Source organism: Rousettus aegyptiacus, unplaced genomic scaffold, assembly GCF_014176215.1.
Source record: "Rousettus aegyptiacus isolate mRouAeg1 unplaced genomic scaffold, mRouAeg1.p scaffold_m13_p_7, whole genome shotgun sequence".
NCBI lineage: Eukaryota > Metazoa > Chordata > Mammalia > Chiroptera > Pteropodidae > Rousettus > Rousettus aegyptiacus.
Genome location: NW_023416310.1, coordinates 26,055,082 through 26,065,859, shown reverse-complemented (window position 1 = coordinate 26,065,859; position 10,778 = coordinate 26,055,082). Strand labels below are relative to the sequence as shown.

Here is a 10,778-nt window from a genome sequence, read left to right as displayed (position 1 = left end):
GAACACTTAATCTTAAATTCATCAATGTTACTAAGTGCTCTTGCTTTCATATTCATAAAACATACAAACAGAAACTTACAAATGCTGAACCAAGTATGTATTACTTAATCATGTTAGAGGTAGGTAGTAGAAGATTCTTTTTATTTTAAAAATATTACATGTAGTTACACAATTTTTTTTCTTTTAAGGACTTAAAACTATCCGGGGGGGGGGGGGGGACTAATATAAGAATTTCACTTTTCCTTTAACAAAGTTAACATCTTAACTTTATTTATTACCACAATAGCTAGCTTACTAATGAGCTATTATTAATATTATTTATTAATACTATAACATCTATCAATTAGCTATTGTGGAATAGGCTGTTTCTTCCCAATGAGTCAATGATGTTTCTGAGATCATAATGCTCACTATTGATTTAAGGGGAGTTCTTTTAATATTAATAAAATAATCTTACTTCTATTTGAGAAAGAAGAAATAAATAACTATAGTTGACTTAGGTTCAAGAATCCAGCTCAATTTGTTTCCAAGACTTGGAAGAACTTCTTTTGTACTGTTCCAGTTCCTAAAACAGAAATATGTATTAAAATACCTTTAAAAATTCAACTTTAAAAATTGAACTAGGCATCTTAAAGCTCCTTTAGCAGTTTTAGATATAACAATGTATCCTTTCCTTTATAGCATTATCATTCTCATAATTTCTTGACAATTGTTTTACAAATGATTAGACTTAGGATGTATCTTCTAGAATGGAAAATCTTTTGGAGTTTCTGGGTAGCCTAAGTAACATTTAGAGATGAATTTAATAAAGTTTCAGACAAAATTATATACTATATATTACACACAAATTGTCTTCCAACTAATAAAGCATCTGTCATACTTTAAGTATTTAAAAGTGATCTTAATTTTAATTGTTTGTTGTTCAACTCTTGTTACAACCTGGTTGAAGTTAGCAAAGTATCAATATTTGACCTAACAATTCTCCCTTTAGAAATTTATCATATAGAATAATAGAGAAGAACAGAAGCATATAAATAGAAGGATAGTAACTACACCATGTGCACCGTGGGCAACAAAAATAATGGTGGTCATAGGTGAAAAAAGCAAATAGATGGAGAGAGAGCAGGGTACTTCCATTTTCCACTTTATATACTTCTATAGCTTTTAATTTTTTTTTTTCTGAATGGGTATATGATTTTTTTTATAATTCATAAAATAAATTTTAGAGGGAGTGGAAATCCTGCATGAGACAACTGACATGCAAAAGGGATCTAAGGGGATTGCCTCCTGGTCTCTTACATGTTGTTCCATGTCTCAATTATACTAAGTTTATTATTATTTCAGATAAGAAAAAGTGGTTGCTCTGCAAGATTAAGCAATCACTGCTCTTTGGTTAACATAGTAGAAGTGCTATGAAAATTCTCATTTTCAGGAAAATTACTGATTGTCTCATTCATACCTATTACTCTCAATTATTCAAATTTAAATGTTAAAAAGTTTCAAAACTGTATAAAGACTTTGGAATGATTTCTATAGTAGTCTATACAGCTTGGTTTATTTTTTTCTAATGAAGTTAATTCAGTTCACCAGTTATCTACCAGTTAATGGTTTCAAAAGATTGTTAACTCATAAAAAAAGCCCCAGTAATTATTTGTACTAGTGATAAAAATAAGGATATTACTTTAGGATTCTTTGCTAGTAGGATCTTTCTCTTGCAGACAGCAAATTTAGAAGAATGGGGCTGGTCACACAGGCCATGTCAGAGGGAGGATAAAGAATAGCTAACTAGTGTGACACAGAACTCACCATGTCCACTAGATCTTCAGTACTGTTATCATGTGACCTCAAAGTAATATGATGATGCTTTCAGGGAATGGCAGGTAAGAGGGTTTTCTTTACACTGTAATTCTTTATGGCTGCTTTAGAGAGCCATTTTAAAAGTGAAAGCAAAACCATGAAAGGGTTTCACCCTGCCTCTTAAAAACCTCTAAAGTTTTCAAATATAAACAGACCACAGTCTTACAATGCTTAAAACAACATCTTCAACACAAGGTAGTAAGAACATTTTTCCCTAAACATGTAAATCAGTATATCGGCATATATATGTGTGGGCACACACACGCGTTTAAATTATAGGCCTAGGGATTTATAAGCAAGTTGATTTTTAAATACAGAGATTCAAAACAGATATGTGTGGTTGGTCAAGAAAGAAGATCTTAAAAATAATTGTTTACTCAAACTTAACTTTTTAAAAAATTTCTTTCACAATAAAAATATAGAAAAGAGATAGAAGTATTCAACAAATGCTTTGTATACTCACATTCCCTTAATATCGGGAATGCTTTTTTAAAAAATAGTAAATATTAATGAAATATTTTCTGGTGTCCATGAGAGGTCTGCCAAAAAAGAGTACTTTGAGTAATTAGAGAAAAGAGAGCAAATTAAGAAAGACACTTAGTTTACAGGAAAGGTACAAGGTGTCTTAAGACGGATCCTCAGACCTGTGAGGACTGATTTCACAGGCTGGGAGGATCTCCATGTGTCTGTGGAGACTGGCAGCAGGAATGATTCCGCACAGCTATCATAAATGACATGTTTTACTACCAAGGACTTAAAATAAAGTATTATGGAATATTGTGGCTCAGTGCCTCCCCTGCTGGCAAGATCATTTAATGGAAGTGTGATTTAACTGCAATTCTTCTGGGCAGAACGATATGATTTGGGGCTTTTTTTGAAGGCTCAAGCATTGGAGGAACTGCATGGAACTCATGAATTATCCTCCCCAAAGTGATGTGCTTAAATTTCACAGTCAAAGCTTAAGTCCCTGGACTTATTTTTGGTTTTATTCCTGATGATTATTTTAAGCCACTAATAATGAAGCTTGGAGATGGAGAGGAAGTCAAAAGAAAGACCACATTAGTCTCAGTCAGGCTCAAGGCCAGCCCTCCACTCGTATGTGATTGTATTATATATTAGTGAAACAGGATGCCATCTTTCCTCCAAGAAGTGTAAGAATCAGAAGTAACTATTTGGGTTAAAGGTATGCAGACACAGCACACAGTATAGACTTTAAGCATTTATAGGTTTCTTTGAAGAAAGGACATATTTTTCTGTAATTATAGAAACCCCTGAGTGAGACTTTTTAAAAAATGATTATTATTATTGTCCCACATGGTAAATCAAATCAAATTTAAAGATTATCATGCTATCTTCATTGAAAAATGCTGTGCAGCAATAATCATAAGAAAAGATCAAAGAGACAGGCAATTGAAGAGCCGTAGACTTGTAGGCTAGATTTTCACCTAATACAAGTGAATTCTTTTATAGACTGTATTAATAAAACTAGCATTACTATCTTCCCCAAAGAAAATTATTTTTAAGTGTTCAGAGACAAAGTAATAGGAATCTTTTACCATTAATCTTTAGAGTTTTCTCATACCTAAGTCAGCTTCTCTGCGTGTTAGCAGACAACCAGAAACAATGTTAAGTCCCTGAAACTACTTTGGGAGGGCATAAATAATACACAACTTTAAAATTTTAGACATTAGAATGTCAAAATTTGGCAATCAAACAATTGAGCACCAACTACTAATCATTAAGGTAACTTCAAAGCAGAAGCATAAAATAACATTAAGGAACTATGTAGGTAAACTGAAATCAACTCATTTATCTATTAAAATACTACAAATAAAACTGGTTTAGAGGTAAAATTAAGATATTATAACTTTTCGGGTAGCTTAAAAAAATCTCTCAGTCAAGAGAGTACAGAATTGAGTGACATAGCAGAGAGGTACAAGAGCTGAGCAAAGAATGTACAGGTTTTGTGGGGTTGTTTTCCAGTTCAGCTCAACATTCCTAAGGTTTTCGGTAAGTTAGGGAAATGGATTTGAATGTGAAGACTCATGATATTGAGAAATACTCTAACCCTTTTAATACTACCTATATATGTAAATGTAATAAAAGGGATCGTTATGCAATATAAACAGATACTCTTATTAACAATGGCAGTTAGTCATTGACTCCTAGATAAATATTAATTCAGGGATGACTTCTAATTAATCTCTCTAGCCAAACTACACACATAATAAGGGTTACGTGAGGTCATGTTACTCTTCCTATAACATGCTTCTTTTTAAAAAATTGAACTATAATTGGCATACATTATATTAATTTCACATATAGAACATGATTCAATATTTGAATATATTGTGAAATGATCACCACAGCAAGTCTAGTTAACATGTCACCATATATAATTATAGATTTTTTCCCCTGTGATGAGAACTTTTAAGATCTACCCTTAGTAAGTTTCCAATATGCAATACAGTATTATTAACTATAGTTACCATGCTGTATATTACATCCCCATGACTTCTTTATTTTATAACTGGAAGTTTCGTACCTTTTGACTCCATTCACCCATTTGGCCTACACTTCACTCCCTGCCTCTGGCAACAACTAATCTGTTCTCCTTATCTATGATTTATTTAAAAATTTTTTTTTAAGATTCCACATGTAAGTGAAGTCATACAGTATTTGTTATTCTCTGTCTGACTTGTTTTATTAGCGGAATGCCCTCAATGTCCATCCATGTTGCAAATGCTAGGATTTCATTTTTTTTTTAATAGCTGAATAATGTTCCACATATGTACCATAACTTCTTTACCTACCCAAGATTTGGAAACTTAATTTGTTTTCAAATCTTGGCTATTGTAAACAATGCTGCAATGAACATGAGGAGGTACATATATCTTTTTGAATTAGTGTTTTCATTTTCTTCAGATAAATACCCAGAAGTAGAATTGTTGGATCCCACAGTAATTCTATTTTTAATTTTTTGAGGTACCACCGTACTCTTTTTCATAGTTTCTGCAACAATTTACATTCCCACCAAAGTGCACAAGGGCTCTCCTTTCTCCACATCAGTGCCAACTCTTGTTATTTCTAGTTTATTTGAGAATAGCCATTCTAGCAGGTGTGAGGTGATGATATCTCATTATGGTTTTGATTTGCATTTCCCTGATAAATCGTGACGTTGAGCATCTTTTCATGTATCTGTTAGCCATCTTTTTTGGAAAACTGTATATTAAGATACTCTGCTCATTTTTTCAATGAGATTGTTATTTGTTGCTGCTGTTGTTTTAGCTACTGATTTGTATGAGTACTTTATATATTTTGGATATTAACTCCTTATCAGATTTTTGATTTGCAATATTTTTTCCTATTCACTACGTTGCTTTTCCATCTTGTTGATGGTTTCTTTCACTGTATAGAAGCTTTTTAGTTTGATATAATCACACTTATTTATTTTTGCTTTTGTTGCCCTTGCTTTTGGTGTCAAATCCAAAAAAAAAATCACTGCCAAAATCAATGTCAAGGAGCTTACCACATGTTTCTTCTAGGAGTTTTATGGTTTTAGGGCTTACATTCAAGTCTTTAATCCATTTCGAGTTGATTTTGTGCATGGTGTAAAATAGTAATCCAGTTTCATTCTTTTGCATATCACTGTCCAGTTTTCTCAACACCATTTATCAAAGAGACTGACCTTTCCCCATTGTATTTTCTTGGCTTCGTTGTTGTAAATTGACCATATAAATGGGTTTATTTCTGGCTCTCTATTCTGTTACATTGACCTATGTGTCTATTTTTATGCCAATTCCATATTGTTTTGATTACTGAAACTTTATAATATAGTTTTAAATCAGGTAGCGTGACGCCTCCATCTTTATTCTTCTTTCTCAAGACTGCTTTGCTATTCAGGGTCTTTTGTGATTCCATACATACCTTACTTAGGATTGCTTGATGTCTTTCTGTGAAAACCGCCGTTGGAATTTTTATTGGGATTACAATAGGCCTTTCACTTTGCTAAGGCTATGAAGCCTCTAAATATTCATGACATATTTTTCAAAAGCCTTCTGGACTATGTCTAAATAAAATGTTTTACTTATTATAGAGTCCTTGATAGCAAAAGGCTAATGCTGACCAAAATACCCTGATCGATGCTCTCAGTGGATGGTTGTTTCAAGTTATCCTTGCAACAATGTGACTGCCCAAGCTATACAGCTCTACAAATCCTACCTGAGAGGCTGTCAAGGCATTCAATTTACAGTGTTTACTATACATAAACTTACTTATATGAGGTCAGATTCCATACAATGTCTCATTTTATCAGACTAAAACGAGATCTGAGGAAATCTAAGTATTGGGTCTTAATGAATTTACCAACTTTTGCATTTTTACATCATATTTGTGTATCACTAACAGTGCTATCTGGAATATATGCAATGCAGTCTCCACTTTTAACCACTTTCCTAAGAAATCCTATATTTTTATCTATTAGTTTGTGTGTTTTCAGACTGGGTAGTCAATTTTTCTTGTACAAAGAGAGTATAGATATGTCTGAATGTCCTAATAAAAACCAAATCCTTATATAAAATTGCACAAACAAAAGAATATTATGAAAGTCTCCCCAACAGCAAGGTTAGAATCACTACCCATCTTTAACATAAACTGGAAAATCCAAAAAGGATATGTGAATATTAAGTCATCTCTGGGTGTTGGAATGACAGGTGATTTTTAATTCCTTCTTCATGCATATCAGAATTTTATTTTTCTATAGTGCAGTGTACTATTTAAATATTGTAAAGCAAAAAAAAAAAAAAAGAGAGAGAAAAACCTATGGAATTCTAAAGGTATTTTTGTGATAATGCAAGATGAAATAAAATAAATGTTTAGAATAATACCTGATCCTTTTGAATTCTCATTTCATCAACTTCACTTTCAGCATACTGAGGGTCTTTTGCGGGGTCCTTGATATCTTTTAGTGTGTTGACAGTCTGAAATTACAAGTCTTCGAATCATTTCATGTCCATACCCCCAAACCTTCAGTGTCTACCATCTATCTTTCAAACCAACTTCCTGTTCTTTAGCCAGCCATGAAGGCTCTCTATGCTCTTTTGAGCTTTTATGATCACCACAAATTCCACCAGGTCTTTTTTCCTTCCTCTCCTTTCAGTTGAGGTTTCTCCTTGTCTAATAGCCAGAGAGCCCTGCTTGAAAATGGAGCAAGAACTGTGTCTTGCCCACCTTTTAACCTCCACGGGGCCTCATAACAATAGATTTTAAATGAATGTTAACTTTCGAGCATGAGAGTTGAAAACAAAGTTATCATAATACACTCATTAGAACATTTCCCAATAATGTTGAATAGTGCTGAAAATTCTTGCTTTAAAAGAATGAGAAATATATACCTTTGGTGGAAAGAGCTTTGCATACACTTTTTTCCACAACTCCATTGGTGAATGGGCATGAAGCTTTCCAATGTCATTATCAGGAACAGGAGGAGATCCTAAAATTGGAGTAAAATTTTACTCCAATGACTGCATTGATTAAAACATTACAGACTCTATCAAAAAAGCTGATGATGCTTACAAAAGTATAAATCTGAGATCACTCATTTCCCCGCTCCATAATACAGTCACTACTAAAATTTATCCCAGCCCAGTGTAGCAAGACCACTGGGACAGGTTCCAGTACTACAAGAAGGGGAAACAGAGTCATGAGTAAACTGTAATTCTCTTTCCTCACACTTAAATTGCTACCCAGCAAAAATATAAACATTTGATATTCTCATGTGCTTGTGAATTTATAAGAAAACAGACACTCTTATGTGCTGCTGGCTAGAGTGCAAATTGGGCAGCTAATTTGGAGGATAATTTGGCACCATTAAATACTATTAAAATACTAAAAAAACAATTCCAGCTTTTGGTGTTTGCTCTAGAAACACATGTATTAATGATTTCATACTGAAGCATCATTAGTGAAAAATTCACCATCACCAAAATGTCCATTAATAGTGAACTCAATTATTTTGTAATACTATCCAGAAGTCGAAATACCAAATGGGCCTATATGTGGCATTAATATAGAAAAGCCTCTAAGATATATTGTCAAAGAGGCCAATTTCAAAATGGTAGATGAAGAATGATACAATTATGTTAATACAAATATTTTTCTTTATACAACATACACATATATAGAAAATGGTCTGGAAAGATACATACCAAACTCAATCCTTATATATTCTATTTTGACATTTTGTAAGGAGAATGCCTTTATGTGTTGATTGTATAATTTAATTTGAAAATTTTATAAATTCGCTGCCACTTTTTGGTAATTTAAATCTATAATCAGGGATTTTTCGTTGTGTTTTGGCATCTGTATCGTTCACTAAGATTGTTTCACTGTTGCTCTCTCAGGGCTGCCTGTCACTTTGGTGGGAAAGACTTTGATGTAATCCATAGCTCTTATTCACCTTTCCCAGGTATTTTACTCATCCGTGTGTGTGTGTGTGTGTGTGTTTGTGTGTGTGTGTGTGTGTGTGTGTTTATTAAGTTCTATATAATTTCATCACCTTTGTAAGGTTCATATATCCACTACCACAGTCAACATACTAAACAATTCCATCACCATGATGATCCCTTGTGTTGCCCTTTAATAATCACACTGACCTGCTTCCCAACCTCTCACCGTCTACCCGCCCCATCCACGGTTTTGGCCCTAACCTCCAATAAGCACAAATATTTCCTTCATTTCTAAAATTTTCTCATTCTAAAAATTTTATATACAGAGAGTCATATTGTATGCAGCCTTTTCTAATTAGCTTTTTTTCGTTCAGCTTAATTCCCTGGAGCTTCACCCAAGTCATGTATATCAATAGTTTGTTCCTATTTATTGCTAAGTAATATTCTATGGTATAAATGTACCACAGTTTGTTTATTCGTTTACCTGTTGAATAATATCTGGTTGTTTCCAGTTTTTAGCTATTACAAATAAAGTGTTATGAACATTTTTGTACAGATTTTTTTGTGAACATAAGTTTTCTTTTCCCTAGGATAAATGCCCAATAGTACAATTCTAGGTCATATGGTAGCTGCATGCTTAGTTTTATAAGACACTGTCAAACTATCTTCGAGAGTGGCTATACCATTTTACGTTCCCACCAGCAAAATATAAGTGATCCAGTTTCTCCGTATCCTTGTCAGCACTTGGTGTTGCCATTGTTTTTTAGTTTAATTATTTTGATAGTGTATGGTGATATCTCAACGTGGTTTCAATTTGAATTTCCCTAATAATTAATGATATTAAACATCTTTTCACGTGTTTCTTTGCCATTTGGATATCCTCTTCAGCGAATGCCTGCTTGTGTGTTTTGCTTACTTTTTAACTGGATTGTTTGTTTTTTTACTGTTGAGTTCTTTATACATTCTAGATATTAGTCGTTCATTGGATATGTGGTTTGAAAATATTTTCTCCTGGAGTATATCTTTTCATCCTTTTTACATGCGCTATCAAAAGAAAAAGTTTTGAATTTTGATGAGCTCCAAGCTCATGAATCTAACTATGGGTGGTAAACATACAATGCTATATATATATGAGCTATGGAATAACACAATCAACTCATGTGAATTATAAGCTAAAAGTGGAGACTTCTGAGAAATTTCTCACTTACAACAAATGCACAGGCTTCCCCAGAGCCTTGAGGCTCTGTAGGGAATATTCGGTCATTTGCGGGTACTTGGGTACAGAAGTTTGAGAAGCACTCTCTGACACACTGGGCTCCTTGATATACAAACTATGTCTCATTCCTCTCTGTAACCTCATGCTGAATTCAGGGCCACCCACGGACAGCGATCCCAGGGATGCTTTGGTCCACCCTTCCATCGTCCCATCTGCGCATCCATCCTTGTTGAGGAACAAGCCAAAACAGTAGCCTTAAACTGGTGGAAAGAGCTCATTCTGGAAGACTTTAGATAGCTGTAGGTCTGAATTCTGACTCTGTCATTTATGAGCTGTGTGATCACCTCTCCGAACCTCAGTTTTCTCAATTTTAAGTGAGTATAAAGGACCACCACGACTAGCTCAGGCAGAAAGGGAAGGGAGGCGGAGGTGTCTGCTCTGGTCCAAAAGTCTGATTTCAGATTCAGAAAGCAGGATGGAGCTGAGGCCTCTGAGAGGAGCCCCTGGGCCTCTGGGGTGAGAAGGGACCATGTTGAATTGTGGCTCTGGAACTCTCTCCATCCACACTCCAGGGAGGCGGTATGCAGTCCAGAAGCTGACTTGGGTGGAGTGATCAAAGGATCAGATGTGTCTCATACAACTCGGGTCTCCGACCAGATATGCTGGCCTTCTCATGTCTGCCAGTGAGCTCCTTGGACATCCAGCTCACACCATGGGTCATTTGGTAGCGGGGGCTAAAGTACAAGCAGTCTGTTAACAAACTCTGTGACCTTGGGCAAGTGCCTTCTCCATAGCCTCTTTACAGGACTCTTAGTTTTGCAGAGTATCAACACGTTCAGTGCCTCTTGCCTCCCAAATGGGGCTCTGTGTCCCCGCTGGGCCAGAGCTAAGCAGAACTTCTTGGAAGATGCTTTCAAAAGCATCTGCTTGAGATGGCTTATCTTCCCTACAAGATCTGGGGGCAACACAGCCTTTTTTGATTAAAATCACCATATATATATATACACACACACATATATGTGTGTGTGTGTGTGTGTGTATACACACACATATGTATATATGTGTATATATGTATATATATATGCATATGTATGCATATATATGACATACTGTTGAATTGCACATTTGAAACTTACTGGATTTTGTTAATCAATGTCTCTGAAAAAAAAAAAAACCTCAGTCTCCATGACCACTCATTAACCATCACTATCCCCTTTTTTCCAATTCAATCTATAATCTCATCACAAAATCTCTACACC

The 10,778-nt window shown here is 34.6% G+C and overlaps 1 protein-coding gene across 2 annotated transcripts in view; it reads right to left on the bottom strand.

Moving 5' to 3' along the window:
* Positions 1-108: 108 nt before the first annotated feature.
* Positions 109-10,778, bottom strand: part of DYNC2LI1 (dynein cytoplasmic 2 light intermediate chain 1) — a 28,818-nt gene continuing 18,148 nt past the window's right edge. Inside the window, exons 11-13 of one of the 2 annotated variants that reach the window (XM_016142224.2) lie at positions 7,251-7,348; positions 6,744-6,836; positions 109-565 (exon numbers count right to left, since the gene is read on the bottom strand). In XM_016142224.2, the coding sequence (XP_015997710.1) occupies positions 503-565; positions 6,744-6,836; positions 7,251-7,348 (254 nt within the window). In that variant the 3' untranslated portion in view covers positions 109-502. The remainder of the gene's footprint in view (positions 566-6,743; positions 6,837-7,250; positions 7,349-10,778) is intronic. The other variant, XM_016142226.2, reaches the window with a different exon arrangement.